Genomic DNA, 17,378 nt, shown 5'->3' on the forward strand with positions numbered 1-17,378 from the left:
GTTGCTGTGTTGTTGCAAAGAAGCTAATTATTGAAGACCGCACACGAGCTGACGCCACATTTGTGAAGGGAGGCTTCTCAAATAGGCAAAAGGCTGTGGAAAAATTTAGAGAGCATGAAAAATCATGTTTTCATCTTGAAGCTCTTTACAAGATTGCCGCGTTAAGTAGCACAGCAATCAATGCTCAGAAGGGAGAACTGGATGTCAGATACAGTGCAAAATGAAATACTGGAGCGCTTTGCACATGCTGTTCAGCGTAAGATAGTAGCTGGGGCATCTGACTCTCATTACTACGGACTGACCGCTGACGGAACAACAGACACTGGGTCATCTGAGCAGTTCTCTTGTCATTTGTTTTATGTGTATTCAACCCTTTCCCAGCAGAGTGTATTTTTGGGGTTTTATAATGCACCTGACACAACATCAGAAACCCTCTTTCTCTGCATACATGACATCTTCCTGCAACTGAACATTCCTTTGGAAAAACTACAAGGCTACTGTTGGTGCCAGTAACGTCGCTTTTCTGGAGTACAAGCAAGACTTAAGGAGGTTTGTCCTGGTTCGTTATTTGTCCACTGCCGCAACCATGCTCTTGATCTGGCTCTGCAAGAGGTAGCACGTGATGTGCGTCTTGTAGCAGATGCATTTGTGCAGAGCGTTGCCACACTCATCAGAGAGTCAGCAAAACGCCAAAACGTGTTCAAGTCTTTTTTTTGGCGATGAAGATTATGTAACATTCTTGCGCTGTTTCCGACACGGCGGTGTGTGCCTATGGCCCACTTTTGGAGATGCTACGTACACTCCAGCAGGATCCAGCTCGTTTTCGCAGCACCACAGCAGTGGAGGAAGTCATGTCAGAAAAGGGCGAATCACTGTGGCAACGTGAATCTTATGAAGCACTTGATCTAGTGAGATCAGAAATCGAGCGCAGGTTTGACCAAGTCTGGATGACTATTGCCGCACAGAGGGAGCATATTACCGTGGATTTCGCAAAGGAGACCTTCAGCTTCCCAGTGACATTGACAGAGCCAATCTACATCTGCAACTAAGGATGCTAGGCGACCTCACCAAACAAGACACACTTTGCACTTTTTTTATTCTCTGTGTAGCATTTTAAATAATAATACTGTACAGCTACTCACCTTCCACTTTCAGTTCTCTTTCTTCAGATTCTGCCCCATCATCAAATTTACACTTGTAAGTTCCTCCATCTGACACTGACACTGGATTAATGGTCATTTCTACTAAACTGAGTGAAGGATGGTTTGTTTCCATTTTAAGAGGTGATCCATCTTTGATAAAGGAAGCTTTCATCTCATTTCCTGGAGTACGATGCCTACAGCGCAGAGTCACTGAGTCTCCTTCAAACATAGTGAAATGAGGAACTTCCAGGATTGCTTCACTCTCTGTGTAACAGAGGAAGAGCGTTTTATTAATACATTCAATCGAATGAACATAAACTTCATCTGGTAACGTGAGTGATTTTACAGTGATGCCTTTATATTTAAATTCATACATCATATAAACTCAGTGTCAAACATGATGATCACATCAACACAGCTCATAAATAAATCTTATTGTTGCAGCTAAACTTGGTAGTAGTGACAACAACTTTACAGAACTGCTGGATCCAGTTAGAGTGACTTTATTACTCGTACATACATACAGGGCACACTGGCTCCCTGAACGATTTGATGAGGATGAAAATGATGTTTATCTTATGTTATCTCCTTCACAGTAACGACATCTCACTCCAACTGAACGTCTCCAACAGAGTTCAGAGACAAAGGAGCATTGAAGCTGTTCTGAAGGTTTGTCCCAAAACCTCACTGAGACACTTTAGGTTGATTTATCATTTGTGACCATCTGTATGTGAAGCATTCAACAATTTCTGACTTCAGCAGAGGTAACACCAAAAAACACACTGTGGCAGCCAGCACACCATGTCACCACCCTAAATGAGGGAGAGGATTTGAACAGCAGACGACCTTTAACTGCCTCCAGAGTAATTATATAAACTCATTAGTATTGAAATCTTTGGTCAGACTGTTGTAACTGACTGCATCACCACAGAGTCGTCAGCGCTCCTCTCTTGATCATCATCCTGCCCTGTTAAGATGATCAGATGAGTGTGTGAAAATAAAATGCATCTGTATGAAGGTAAAAGACTCTTCAGTAGATATACATCAGCTGCAGCACAGCTTCAGGGCATACAAAAACTCATGGGCAGTAATCTTTTCATTTCATAATTTGTTTTGATACATGGAGTTAAATGATACATGAAAATACAAGCACAACAAGAGAATGTGATTAAGAGTCAATATGTAAAAACTAGAAAAAAGACAATAGGTCACCTTCAGCGTGTCCGTAGAGGAGTGTATTCAGCACTAAAATAAAGATTAAACTTCATCAGACAAAAAGCAAAGACATTTAAATCCAGCTGGAGTTTCATCAGAGGCAACTATTGATTATCAATCAACAGGATCACACATTTCTGTGATGATATTCTGTTAGTTGGTACAGAGGTACGTTAAATTCAAAGGCTTTATACAATATATAACAATAACAATACCTCAGACCATAATCTGAACATGCATTGTGCAAAACATTAGTGCAAAAAGAACTAGTGCAGTAGTGTATTTAACAGTCCTGCACTCTGAACCAAGTCAAATCAGAAACCAAGATCATGTCTACTAAACTACCATGTTGATAAAACATGAGTCTGCCTCTGAAAGTCTCAACATTGTAAAGTCAGTGATGTACTCACAGAATAACCCCAGCACACAGAGCAAAGTGTGCCCCATCTTCACATCCAGCACGGACACTGTCGCTCTGCTGCTGACAAATGTTTCTACTTTGCATTAATAATGATGCAGCAGGAAGAGAGAAGTTACATTTCATATAAATATGAGAGCACATTTTTTCTTTACCTTCTCCTCCTGAGTACAGCCTGTCTGTTCTTCCTTCCCTTTTACACAAAGCTCAGACATCTGCAGTGGTTTCGACCACAGCAAACTTTGAAATGTTTACACTTCCTGTCTGCAAAAGTTTGTTCCTGGTCCCTAAAAAATGACATAAACAATAAGTAATTATTTCACAGCCATGAAACACAAGACCATTGAATTGAATCATATCACGTTTTATTGTGTTTATTTGTGCATGTTATGCAGTAAATGCCCACTGTTCTTACATTCACAGAGCCTGTACTGTGATGAAGGTGTGTGTTGTGTGTGTACACAGTGCTTTCAGAAAGTATTCAGACTCCTTCACTTTTTCACATTTTATGTTGCAGCCTTATGTTAAAATCATTTAATTCCACTTTCCATCATCAATCTACACTCAATACCCCATAAGACATTTTTGCAAATGTATTAAAAATGAAAATTTAAATATCACGGAAGTATTTAGACTTTTTACTATGACACTTGAAATTTAGCTCAGGTGCCTCCCATTTCTCTTGATTATTCAGAGTAAGTCACTTTGCTGTTGGACTCCATCCATACAAAATAAATTTATCTCTATTAAATCAGGGGAATGAAGACATCTCAGGGACAAATTGGTAAAAACCTGAACAATTACAAACAAACCTGGTGGTATCTCATCATGAAGATACTTTAAAGTGCTGACATGTTATATACATAATGGTGCGGACTAAAGAGAGAGGCAGCAGGGGATCCCAGGCACAGAGCACAGGAGGAATTTTCACATCCTTACATTAGTATGCACATGTAGTATGTTACGTTACTGTATGTCTTGAAGTTTTAGGTTTTTTCCCTCTTATTGTTCTTCCTTTCTACTGTTTCATATTTTGAAATAATTTTTGGTCATTAACTTCCAAATTTTTTTTTTAAACCAACACCACTAGAGAAAGATATTTTTTATTTTTTTAACACACACAAACGCTTTAATTACTTGTTTAATGAAATGTATGGGGTTGATTGTTCTTATGTAGTTCGTATGACTATGACCATATGGGCGGGATATCAGGAGGTAGAGCAGGTTGGCCGTTAATCGGAAGGTCGGCGGTTCAATCCCTGACTCCCCCTGGTTGTGTGTCGAAGTGTCCTTGGGCGGCTATTATGCCAGTGTACGAGTGAGTGTGAATGTTAGTTTCCGTTTGAGCACTTAGGCTCAGTGTATGAATGTGTGTGACTGGTGAATGCAGATGTAGTGTAAAAGCGCTTTGAGTGGACTTGTAAAGGCGCTATACAAGTACGGAACATTTACATTTATGATGCTTTGGCAAAATTGTTGTTACACATTCATGCCAATAAAGCTAATTTGAGTTGAATAGATAGCTATGTATAAAAAACAGCTGCTACTAGAGCAACAGAAGATGGAAGAGAGGGCAGAGCTTTGTCTCTCTTCACGCTCACTTCTGTTCATGAGACTATTTCTGTTTTGCTCGAGCTCAGTCACTTTCTGTGGGGGAAGTTGTGACCAAACCTAAAACCACACGGACATGTGTCTCTGCTGAGGTGATGGGATACTTTTATCTACAATACTGCAGTTCAACTTTGTGATTTAAAGGAGGGGTGTGCAATTCTAATCTAATACACGTCTTTTTTTCAAATTCAGTGAGCATCTCCTCGCGGTCTGCTAGCTGTCCGTTCTGTTTGTGCACTAAAATAAATTCAGTGTTTGTACTCAGCCCTGGCTCTGTAAATGGGAAACAAACAAAGTGGCCTGCACCGACACTTTTCCAGCTGATTTTTGTGTCAGTTATTGCAAACTCACTATGTCCTTTTTCTTAATAAAAAATAGTATAAATATAACTTAGCTAGCTAACTAGAATATTCAACAGCTAATGCACATTTGGATTAGATATCGGCTGCCCTTTTTATGTACATCTGCAGCATGTTTTCCTGGTCTACGGTGAAGACCCTGTTATTTGGCTGTGAGCAGCCTGGTGGGCTCTGCCCCCCTCCCGCCGTATGTAAATAAGGTAGAATGGCTTCAATTCTGTTTCAATGGTTTCAATCGTCCCGACAGTGACTCCTGATGTTTAAACTTCACTGGCTTCTAAACTGTAAAACTCTGACAATTAAAACTTAAGGAAGTACTAACTAATTATTCATGTGATCATGACCAGGGCACATGGAACAATAAACACAAAAAATGAAAAATGATCACTTGAGTGAATTTACTTTCCTGATTGAAAACAGCTTCTTTCGTATAACTCAGTGTGACGTATCCACCTGATTTTTCCCGGTTCTGTTAAGTACTGTGTTCTGTATGTACTGAGGTAGTTTGGCATATCAGACTTGTACGGTCTCCGAGAAAAATCGCTGTGTTTCATTCATCCCGGCTCTCCCCTACTAATAAATTGTAGTTGAATTGTGCATGTGTGTGCATCCAAAATGAGAAACAAAAGCCTGTCTGTCTGTTCATTAATCTGTACTCAGGTCTGTATTAATTATCTAAAGTTGACTAAATGTAACAAATACCAATATGAAAAAATACTAAAACACCTCAGTAGTTTTAGTTCTCTAGTGCTCTAGGATGGATAATCATATAAAAATATCGATATCTAAACTCAGTAATTTGGAATGTGTGTTTTATCTAGGTCTGACCCTGAATAGTCAAAGATCCGATGCTTCGATGGGCGGAGCCTGATTCGACTGTCAATCTCACAGTCTGCTTTACATTAAACTAGAAATAAAATATGTAAAAAGTAGTATTAAAGATTATTTGAGATTATAATAGCTTTAACTAATGTATTCCAACTTTTAATTTTCAGACTATGTGTCCTGTGGGCTGAGTAAAGATGTATGTAATTTGAGATGTTTTTACCTCATGTTGCTACAGTAACTTCAGGTATCAAATGCACACAGGGGAAATCAAGTCAAATGAACAAAACACTGAAATAAACAGGAGTGGGTTTTATTCATTGTGCTATAAAAATTATTTTGCAACTAGAGTCTGAGCAGAAACATGCCAGTTTCTCTTCGCATGTAAAAGGTGTTGCAATGACATCAAGAATCAGACAGTGTCATCACCACATTCACACCAAAGCTAATGTGGTTACGCAGAAAAGAAGAGAAGTCATTATACTGCAGGATGTACAATAAGAATAGAAATTTAGTCGTGCAATGCATAGATGATATGTGAGAAAGCCTTAACATGACTGTCAGTGTCTGCACTCACTGCATGCTGAGCAGAGACAAAGCAGAGAAAAGCCAGGACACTTTCTGCAGGTTTTTGCCCACAAATCAACAACAGTGGAAGTTATGAGGATAAATTTCTATAGTGTTCATTCAGCATGTAATCTTTGTTATTGCATGTTTATTCACATATTTTGTTATTATTTTCTTTGCAGACCACACATACTCACCCTCAGTACTCAGAGCCCATAGGTATCAGCATGTATATTTATTCTGTGAACTGCAGCTTCTACAATAAAACTTATTGACCTGAAGATCCTCTCTCCTGCCCCGATTCTTAGTCTGGAATCATTTCCACATCTGCCAATATAAATCAGTCAAATACCCAAAGGCCCCAGCCTTTCTTATAGAGCAATTTAAACACAATGTCTGTGACTATGAATACAACAAAGACTGATGGTGACATGAGGAAGTGGGTGGTCAATATTACTCAATCTGAAACTTGTGAAGACAACAAACAAAGACAGAAGGTTGAGTTTGTAAAAATGTGAGAAAAGCTGCCATTGTTCACAATGTAACGTTAGCATAATCACAGGAAAACAGGGTGAGTCATTAGTGAGTCCTTTTGGATTTTAACGTGTCAGAGACGCAGGACACGTAGGCCTGTCAACATTCATGCTGCTTCCAGCACACCTGAAGCTGGCAGCGGCACAAAAATGCTGCTTTGGGGTCTATTTCCACGGATCCTGCCAGAGACGTGCACAGACATTTTGGGGGGCAGTGGCTCTAGTGAAAAAAAGGGCCTGGTTCCACGGATCTTGTCACGCCGTCCCATTGGCTGTATGGGCAGTAGCTGAATCTGTGGTGCGTTCACGAACAATAAATCATATTTGTTTCATGAACACACTTTAGAAAGATTGTAAAACAGCTATAAGCATTTCCCCCTATAAATCCGATTGTTGGCCTACAACAGTATTTACAAAGTTATTTTATATTAATGCCATGTTTCTTATTTTGTAGGCTTTGTCAAGGTCTTATAAATATTATGAGAGTGAAAGTGTTGTGTGGTCGCATTACAGTTTTTCTCAATTGCTAAAACACAGTTTCTGAAACCTTGCCCCATTTCCTGAAAACATTCATCACAAAACCTCAGCTTCAAGCACTATTTACAAAACATCTGACTCCTCGTGCAAAATGAAACTTTTGCCTCAAAACAGTTGTACCTGTTCTCAAAACCAAACACTGCTCTCAAATCATAAACAAAGCGATCAAAATGAGTCAGTAAGAAATACACCAAAAAATAGAAAACAAAAACAAGTACAAAACATATAGTTCTCAGGGAGAAGTGCATTTTTAATCTCATCAAAGTAGCTCAAAATTTATCAGAAATTATACTCTGCTTTGCTCTTTGCATTTTTTTTTGTTCTTCCTCCTCCTCCAATTTTTACAGTACTCTACCCTGCATCTGACAAAATTGTCCTTTATTTCTGTGCAGCCAGTCAAAATCTATTGAGCAGTCAGTGCTGTAAACAAATGGAAAGCACAATGTTCAGGGCTGGACAATTTCTCCGTCCCACCTTCAACAACCTGTTTGCTCTCTGAACTGGCTTATATTGGTTGTGTCACATGATTTGAAACAAGTGAAATCAATTTTGAGTGGTTGTGTTTGATCAATGACATGTGTTCTCTATTTGTATTTGATTGTTGCCACTTGTGTTTACCAATATGGACGACATGTGCATTAGAGTGCAGAATGTGTTTTGAGTTCTGCTGAAAAGTCTACGTGAGATCTGCAGATTGTGTTTTACCATGTCGAATGGTTTAAGGTATTGACAACAGACTGCACAATTAGCTAAATGAGTTCAGGGAACTGTGAACTTTGTTCAGCAAATGGGTTTTAGCAAATGAGAAAAACTGTAATCACTCATTAGTGTGGATGGTGAGTAGGATGTGTCATTTGTGTTAGTTGGACTGCATCACTACCAGGACCGAATAAAACAGGAAAATATTTTAGCAGTGAAAAAAATTAGTTGAAAGGTTCAAAAAGTTATCAGGTAGGAAAAAGCTTCCATTTTATCTGCTCGGTGACTGACTCACAGGTGCATCTCAAAAAAGTTGAATATTTGTGAAAAAGTAAATTATTCCCCGTAATTTAAGTAAAAAAGTGGGGGCTCCTTTTGCATGAATTACTGCATCAAGGCGGCGTGGCATGGAGGCCATCAGCCTGTTGCACTGCTGAGGCGTTTTGAAGCCCAGGCAGCTGTGATAGTGGCCTTCGGCTCGTCTGTATTGTTGGTCTGGTGTCTCTCACTTTCCTCTGAACAATAATCCATAGATTCTCTAAGGGGTCCAGTTCAGGCCAGTTGTCTGTCCAACCAAGCACAGTGACACCATGGTCAGCAAACCAGTTCTAGTGGTTTTGGCCCTGTGGGCAGCTGCCAAGTCCTGTTGGAAAAGGAAATCGGCATCTCCATAAAGCTTGTGAGCAGATGGAAACATGAAGTGCTCTAAAGTCTCCTGGTAGACGCTGCATTGACTCTGGACTTGATCAAACACAGAGGACCAACACCAGCAGATGTCATGGCAACACAAATCATCACAGACTGTGGAAACTTCACACTGGACTTGAAGCAGCTTAAACTATGTGCCTTTCCACTCGTCCTCCAGACTCTGGGACCTGGATTTCCAAAATAAATGCAAAACTTACTTTCATCTGAAAAGAGGACTTTGGACCACTGAGCAAAGGTCCAGTTCTTTTTTTACTCAGCCCAGGTTAGACGCTTCTGACGTTGTCTCTGGTTCAGGAGTGGCTTGACACTAGAAATGTGACACTTGTAGCTCATTTCCTGGACCCGTCTGTGCCTGGTGGCTCTTGATGCACTGACTCCAGTCTCAGTCCTCTCCTTATGAAGCTCCTCCAAGTTCAGCTTTCCTTGACAATCCTTTCAAGGCTGCGGTCATCCCTGTTGCTTGTCCAGCTTTTCCTACACTTTAAAATCCAGTCAACTTTCCATGAATATACTTTGATCCAGCACTCTGCCCTTTCAGCAGTGACCTTCTGTGGCTGACCCTGCCTTCAGTAAATGTCTTCTGGACAACTGTCAAGTCAGAAGTCTTCCCCATGATTGTGGTTGTGTGTACTGAACCGGACTGAGAGATTAAAGGCTCTTCTCAGGTCGGCTCGTGTTATACGTTCTTTTATCTAATATTGTAATATCTGATGAGATGTAGATTTTTGATTTCCATGAGCCGTAATCATCAATATTAAAACAAAAAAAAAGATCTGAATTATTTCACTTTGTATTTAAAAAGCAGTAGGCTACTTGTGTTGTGTTGGTGTCTATTACAGTAGTTTCACACCCCCTTGTGGCCAATGAGGAAAAAGATCCCATTTTAACTGCACGGTAACCTGCTGGACTGAATTACACTAATGTGATTCTTCTATTTATTAAGGGTCTGAATACAATAAATGAAATACATTACAATAGTGTAATTTCTTCAGAAATCTAAATTTCATAATTTGACCCTGGTTGAGTTCCTCATCCATCAGTACCAGACAGTCACATTGTTGTTATCACAGCTAATCTTGTATCCCCATCCACACACACACAGTCACTCACGAGATGAACAGGAAATGTACCTATTAATAGTGATTAATTGATTGATGCATCCCAAATCAAACCTGGCCTGTCCCGAGGGTCCAGCACCTCTGCATTGGTTTAGATGAATAAATCAGTTCTGTTTTAATAAATTAATTCATTGTTCATTTTGTTCCTATTCATTCTCCACATCCTATGAGACGATGTATTTTGTTTTGTGGATTTAACAGTGGCATGATATTATCATGTTGTTAACCTGTCCAGGACTATTTGATATATCAATACTGTATTTGACTATTTCAGTGGTGTGAAACAACTATTGTATTGGGGTGTAAAGTTCTCCATACATCCTGCAGGTTTATTTTCCTGTTTTTAGTTGAGCTTTCATAAAAGCAGAATATGTTGTTCAGGTCTCCCCCTAATAAGATCACTCCTGTTGGTGAACGGTCTAACACACACAGGTACAAATAAATAAAAGGGATACCTATTGAGAAATAAGTTTATAAATATATGTTTTTAAATGGTGTTACATTGTTTATCTTAAAGCAAAACGAGAGTGACAGAGAGAGTCTTTTCAGAGCAAATGTCTCAGTTACTCTCAATAATCCATAGATCTGTCAACAGTTTAGATTGAAACCGAAGAAATAGTCACTTAAAACCAACATCAAGTCCACTTCATGGCTTTTGACAACCTTTAGTGTCACAAGAGAGCTACTACTGAAAAAAGTGAAACTACTGGGTCGTTCATTTAAAGTGCATTTTTACATTGGTCTAAGGGAAAATCATGATTTCTGCTTTAAACCTGTTTTGTTCAGTTTGCCTCAAAGCAAATAAGGAACCTCCTAGAAAAAAGTAAAAGCAACACTTAGTATTATACTTCATGTCATGTGACCACGTGACGTCAGCTTGCTCCGTGCTCACCAGTATCTCACCAAAGTGAACAAGGTGGAAAGACAGCTGTGGCCCAGGAAATGTCTTTAGACCGGGTAAGCATTCAAAATTGTATTTTAATGGGGATGACGTTAAATGTTTTTCATTCACATTTATGGTTAGTGGCAGGATGGACAAAGAGGCCAACTGACTTCACAGACAACTGTGTTTGTGCACATGATAGCTACAGTTAGCTAATACAAATGCAAAGTTAATTTTGTTGTTAATACTATTCCATTGTCATGTCAGGAAAATATAATGGTGGTGTAGTGTGATAAGGCTCGTTTGTCTCTGATGCTTGAATAAACTAATGTTAGTTACTGTATAGCTCTTTTCTCCAGGCACCACAACAGTCAATTAACATTAACGTTAGGTCACTGCTGCAAGAGCTGTAATTAATTTATATCTGAATCCGTTGTGATGTTTGATAGAGCCCATGTGTGAATGGAGCCTGTTAATGTTCAGCAGAACTACCAAAATAATCCTTCGGAGTTCATTGCTAAAGGAGTCTGGACATGTTTCATGGAGGCGGTGCTGCTCTTCCCGCTACACACGGGCTGCAGCAGAGCAGAGAAAATGGTGAAACTCCACGGACTATTTTAAAAAGTGAAATGCTCCGGACTGTAAGTGACATAAACAACCTAAATAAAACGAAAGAAGCCATTTATTAAAACGTATTTTGACAGATTTGGCGCTTGTTTGCCTGCCTTGTTCTTTCCTCCACTGTCAATAGGGTGAAGTCAGGTGAAGTGGGACACTTTTTGGTAAATTGCCTTTTAAAAAACCTAAATTAGTTAGAATGTATTAAAATTGTATGTATTTTGTTTAAATAGGTTGTTGTGAAGACATCTATGGTGAAATTAAGCCTATTTATTTATTATCAAATTGTTTATCTTTAAACATCATCTGTCACCCTCAGCAATCAGGTAGAGTGGGACACTATATTATTTAAGTTTAAAATTAAACATTAAACACATGAGAAATACTTTTTACAACATTTAATAATATATTAGACATTTAATATTATATTAACATTTAACAGCATATATAATGTGTTAGTGTACAGTAACTCAAAGAGATATAATTTAATTATAAATATTCAATAATGTGTGAAGAAAAATCATGTCGTCTAAAGGCAATATATCTTCAGTTTATTAAGACTAGGCTGTGTAAGTAAGTTATTAAACGGATTTCTGAAACTCTTTGGGGCTTTTGCCTGATCCTCTCACCAGCCCTTTCTCTCACTTTTGTAATGTCAATTTCAGGGTGTTCCATGCCTTTGCTAAAAACCTTACCTTAGGTTCCTGTCCTTCCTCAACATCCACTGCCATTTTCTCTTACCTCCGCTTGGAGTTTTATTCCCTTCCTACATTGTTGTCCTTACGCCCTGTCCCCCTTTCACTAATACCTCTCTTTACGTTCTTTTTTTTGTATGGGTGCCATCTTTTGTGTAGCTTAGTGTATTTAAGAAATTACCAACCATAAATTTGATACTCAGATACATTATTCTTACCAACAACTTTAAAATGTTATCTTTTGTTCATGAAACTGCTGCACTGTGCTCACAAGCATTAGCATTAAAACTGTCCCACTCAACCTGAAATGCCCTGTCCCACTTTATCTAACACTGTCAGGTTGAGTGGGACAGGGCTGTAAATCTAATTTTCATAAATATTTGATCCAGTTACATCCTTATTGTAATTAATTTCTAATCTACAGACAGTATAAATGCATTTAAAAACAAAAATTGTATTGTTAAATCATAAGTGACTGAATTATCATCCTTATAATTTATATAGATTTACACTTGCCGGATGGTTTACCATGAGGTCCCAGGAGTCAAGCAATTTGACGTCACACCAATCACAACCTCTGTTTTATATCCAACAGACATTCAACAACAACACAATAACAATTGTTGTGATTGGCTTACAAAATTAACCCTGTATAGTACCCATAAGCTTAAGTGTCCCACTCAACCTGAATTCACCCTATGTGTTTGTTTAACTTTACCGCATGTAGCTGTTGAGTCTGAAGCATGACCCCCATTTTAATAAACCAATGGCAATTTAAGTGTCGGTTTTATGTCTGATGAAATCACCGGTCCAGTTCGGACAACGTTTAGGCTATGTGCCTCTTTACCAGCACACTGTCTAAACAGAGAATCCGTGCAGACTGGTGAAAGAGGGTGGACTGATAGATGACTAATAGTTTTGTATTAATGAAATGTATTGAATTATAGATGATGTGTTCAGATAGAAGTGGAAGAATTTCATATTCCATTGATTCATCTGTCAGTATAATACAGTAGGCTAAAGTACAAAATCACCAGTATGTCTAAGGTCTAATTAATAATTACAGTCTGTGGTGATTAGTATAGATAGTGCTAATTACCCAGCAAAAAAACTAAAATGACAAATCTCTCCTTTTCCTTTGTGTTCACAGGTTTGATATTGTTTAAAATACTAAACCCGGAATTTTCACAAAATTATTATTTTAATGTTTGTTTAAAACACATATTTAAACATATTTATGTTGTTTTTCAGTGTGGCTATTGGTGAACTTTTGCAAAAGTTTTATATTTAATAAGTACTGCTTCTGTCTCTCTTATCCACCAAGCTATAGCTCAAGCTCAAATTTAATTGTGGAGTTAGATTAGTCCTTTTAACTTATCTTATTTCTAAATCACAGTACTATAACTCCATAAGCACATACGTGGTGTGCATTGTGTATTGTTTGCATCAGTGAAGTTGCAAAATTGGACTGCATCATAATGCATTATGTGTGTGTTTGCGATCTCACCTAGAGTCTCGAGGTGAATCATAATAGGACTGTCTGCTGAAATGCCTTATTATGTGTTGTGGGGAAGATGAGGACACACTTCTATCTGGTAAGCAGTTTTGCATTAATCACTGAAGCTTTAGACAAGATGAAACACTGCACATTCTAACTAATAAGCTTATAAACATGGTCTCAGGTTCTATTAAAATACTCATACTATATGTACATTTGCCTCTTGTCATAAGCTGATGTAGCGTGGGTGCAGCCAACCCAGGGCCCACACTGGTTGTGGGGCCCACTACGTGAACTATGAATGAAGTTTAGCTCTGCTGATTATAGTTCACACAAACTAACAACTAAAGTGTGTGGCGTTACAATTTCCTGGTAGAATTCAGCAGCTCTTATCAAATGAAACAGTCCCTTCACTCACGGTTTCAATGGTAAGCCACCACAACACATTTTAACAAAACTCCCTTCACCCTCATGCGTCATGGGAATTCTGAGGGAGGGGCGTAGGCTGCGTGTGCACAGGGTGTATTTACAGCATCAACTTCCTCTGGAAGCCTCTCAGTGTTTCAGCAGCACAGCGTCTAGCCTGCCCCTTGTTGGTTCGTGTACGTTCTGATAGTTCGTTTTTTCGTTTGAACCAATAAACGAACTTCCACCACAAGCTTGTAGAACGGTCCGATCTGTAACATTATGCGGGAGTCAGAGCTGGTGGATGATTTACTGCATTAGTTGAGGGTTATATAGCCACCTCTGTTTTGTCTGCCTGATCAACTGCTGATTTTTGTGCCCTGATTTTAAATGTGGATTTAAAATCAGTGCTTTTTATGAGACTCTGTTACAGGTGGATGGGCCCTGTGAATGTTTTTGCTAGGTTCTGCTAAGGGTGGGGCAGTTTGCTTGTTGTTGGGCTGCGTGACTTCCCTCAGCCTTTCTCCCTCTTCTTCCAGTGTTCTGACAGGGTGGTGGACTGTGGTGGGCTGTGGGAGCCCTCTTCCCTTCACTGCATGTCGTGGTGTGTGTATATGACAGCTGTGTGCGCACCTTTAACTGAGCCTTATTGTGTGGGGTTTTATGTGTGTGACTTGCTGTCTTTAGGTGGTTTCAGGGCATCCTGGTGGCAATTTTGCTTTGGTAACAGTTTGCTTTTATCCTTCAGCATCTCTGCAGCATGGGCCGTAACATCTTATGGGTTTATTGTTTGAGCTTGTGTTAATAAAACTGTCTAAAACCTGATCTTTAAATGCTCATGTTTCGTAAATCAACTTTCCAGTTGAAACGCATGTCTCTTGTAAAGAAATGCTCTGTAAAAAAAATCCCATGGTTTAAAATGAGAGATTATATCTCGGTTCCTAAGCTTGCTTATTTGCTTGTAGTGCTACGCTAACCTTTCTTCTAAGGAGGACAGTAGTCAGAAAATGTTCCTTAGCACAGAATTAATTTATAAAAATGTATTGTACATAATATGCCTGAGCTCTTTCTCCTTGTGTGAAGTGATTGTTTTATAATGTGAAGACTCTTGGATCTGAACGCTCGACATGGGCCCACAAGTGTTGTAGCTTTTTAACTAAATCTCCATCTGTTCACTGCAGAGGCTCTAATAATATAATAATAATAATAATCCTTGTTTGTAGAGCACTTTTCAAAAACAAGTTACAAAGTGCTTTAACAAGTGTAAAGAATAATACAAAAAAACAAGAGCATGAAAAATTTATATAAAATTAGTGAAATACAATAAAATAAAAGGGATAAAATAAAGTCAAATAAGATCGGGAAAGGCTCTCCTATAAAAGTATGTTTTAAGAAGGGACTTAAAAGAGTTCACTGACTCAGCCGACCTGATTTTCTCGGGCAGGCTGTTCCAGAGCCTCGGGGCCCTGACAGCAAACGCTCTGTCCCCTTTAGTTTTCAGTCGAGACTCTGGAACAGACAACAGACCTCTGCCCGAGGATCTCAAGGTACGTGCTGGTGCGTATGGGACTAAAAGATCAGAAATATAACAAGGCGAGAGGCCATGAAGAGCTTTAAAAGTGATCAATAGAATTTTAAAGTCAATTCTAAAACATACTGGGAGCCAGTGTAATGAAGCTAAAATAGGAGTAATGTGGTCATATTTCTTTGTTCTGGTTAAAAGCCTGGCAGCTGAGTTCTTGACAGTCTGGAGTTGATCAATAGATTTTGGGTGAAAAGGCTGTTGCAATAATCCAGGCGTGATGAGATGAAGGCGTGTAAAATGGTCTCGGTGTCCTTAAAAGTTAACATAGATCAAATTTTTGCTATATTTCGAGGTTGATAAAAACATGATTGAACAAGCTTTGTGGTGTGCTGCTCGAAATTTAAATTACTATCAAACCAAACACCAAGGTTCTTTGCCACAGGCTTAATGTGATTTACTAGGAAACCAGCAGATGGCAGTATTTGATTTGCCATCTGCTGAGACCCAATGACCAGGATTTCTGTTTTGTCTGAGTTCAGCTGGAGGAAATTATTTGACATCCATTTTTTAACTTCACAAAGGCAGTTGTTAAGTGAACTCAGCATTCCAGGGTCTGTGGATCTGATGGGCAAGTATATTTGTGTGTCATCAGCATAAATATGAAAAGAAATGCCATGTTTATGGATAATATGTCCAAGGGGAAGCAGATACAAGGAAAACAAAATGGGTCCTAAGACCGACCCCTGAGGCACACCATATTTAACTGGACAGAATGGGGACATAGTTTACAGACACACAAAACTTCCTATTTGACAGGTAGGATGAAAACCATTCTAGGGCAGTACCAGAGATCCCCACCCAGTGCCTCAGTCTGTCTAACATGATGTTGTGATCAATGATGTCAAAAGCAGCGCTAAGGTCCAGGAGTACCAGGACTGAGCACATGCCTTCATCAGCAGACATTAAAAGGTCATTGGTGACTTTAAGCAGGGCAGTCTCAGTGCTGTGGTACTTCCTGAAACCAGACTGAAACTTTTCAAATAATGTGTTATTTTCCAGTACAGTGAGCAGCTGTTTGGACACAATTCTTTCTAGAATCTTTGCAATAAAAGGCAGTTTTGAAATTGGTCTAAAATTATGTGGGAGGGAGGGATCTAAACCAGGTTTCTTTAAAAGTGGGTTCACGCAAGCCGTTTTAAAATAATCAGGGACACAACCAGTGGATAGGGAGCTGTTGAAAACAGAGATCAAATGGGGCCCAACAGAATCTATTACTTTCAGTAAAAATTTTGTAGGTATTACATCAAGTGGGCTGGAGGACACTCTCATTTGTGACACTGTTTTTAAAAGCTCAGACAAGTCGATGGGATAAAACTGGTTAAAACTCTCTTGTTGCTGGTGAGGAACCTCTGAGTAAGAGGCCGGGGGTAATAGAGGCTCTGATTGACACCACCTTATTGAAAAAATAAGATAAAAACAATTCACAGTGATCATTACTTCCAGCTGAGGCACAAGGAGGGGTTGGGTTTACCAGCTGAGAAAAATAGTGTGTTCTCGCATCCTTAACCATTATTGTAGTTAATTAATAAATCCTTCAGACTGAGGTAATGGACTTGGAGACTGGATTTTTTCCATCTGCGCTCTGCTTTCCTGCATTCCCTTTTTATGCTGCGAATGCTGTCATTTGTCCAGGGTTGCTTACTAGCTTTAGACGTAGGCCTAACCTTTAGAGGAGCAGTAATATTTAGTGACGACAAGCAGATATGATTGAAGTGATCGACAAGATTGTTGGTGTTGGAATCAGACAGGTGTTGGCTTTGGCTCTGAAAGAATGCGCAAAACTTTGAAAACACTTTGTTCATTAAAGATGCGAGAACACACGGAGCTGGTGAGGGGCATGAGTACAGGCGAATCACAGCAAAAACAATACATGTGGTCAGATATGGTCATGTCCACCAATTCCACAGAGGAAATGCTGACACCCAGGTAAAAACCAAGTCAGTGTATGACCACGGTTATGTG

General features: G+C 39.2%; 2 protein-coding genes across 11 annotated transcripts in view; one reads left to right on the plus strand and one right to left on the minus strand.

The window, feature by feature from the left end:
• The window catches only part of LOC119911918, a 334,810-nt gene that overhangs the window by 247,253 nt on the left and 70,179 nt on the right, over window positions 1-17,378 (plus strand).
• LOC119911480 (Fc receptor-like protein 5) overlaps window positions 1-17,378 on the minus strand; it is a 95,011-nt gene that overhangs the window by 44,537 nt on the left and 33,096 nt on the right. For 4 of the 10 annotated variants that reach the window (XM_038730374.1, XM_038730381.1, XM_038730375.1 and 1 more), the window contains exons 1-3: window positions 2,768-2,922; window positions 2,355-2,387; window positions 1,143-1,406 (exon numbers count right to left, since the gene is read on the minus strand). The exons of 2 other annotated variants lie outside the window; for them this stretch is intronic. In XM_038730374.1, the coding sequence (XP_038586302.1) occupies window positions 1,143-1,406; window positions 2,355-2,387; window positions 2,768-2,804 (334 nt within the window). In that variant the 5' untranslated portion in view covers window positions 2,805-2,922. 4 more of the 10 variants (XM_038730380.1, XM_038730379.1, XM_038730373.1 and 1 more) reach the window with 3 other exon arrangements.

The sequence above is a fragment of the Micropterus salmoides genome, unplaced genomic scaffold (assembly GCF_014851395.1).
Source record: "Micropterus salmoides isolate LMB-PRFRI ecotype aquatic unplaced genomic scaffold, ASM1485139v1 Ms_hic_scaffold_2, whole genome shotgun sequence".
NCBI classification, from domain to species: domain Eukaryota; kingdom Metazoa; phylum Chordata; class Actinopteri; order Centrarchiformes; family Centrarchidae; genus Micropterus; species Micropterus salmoides.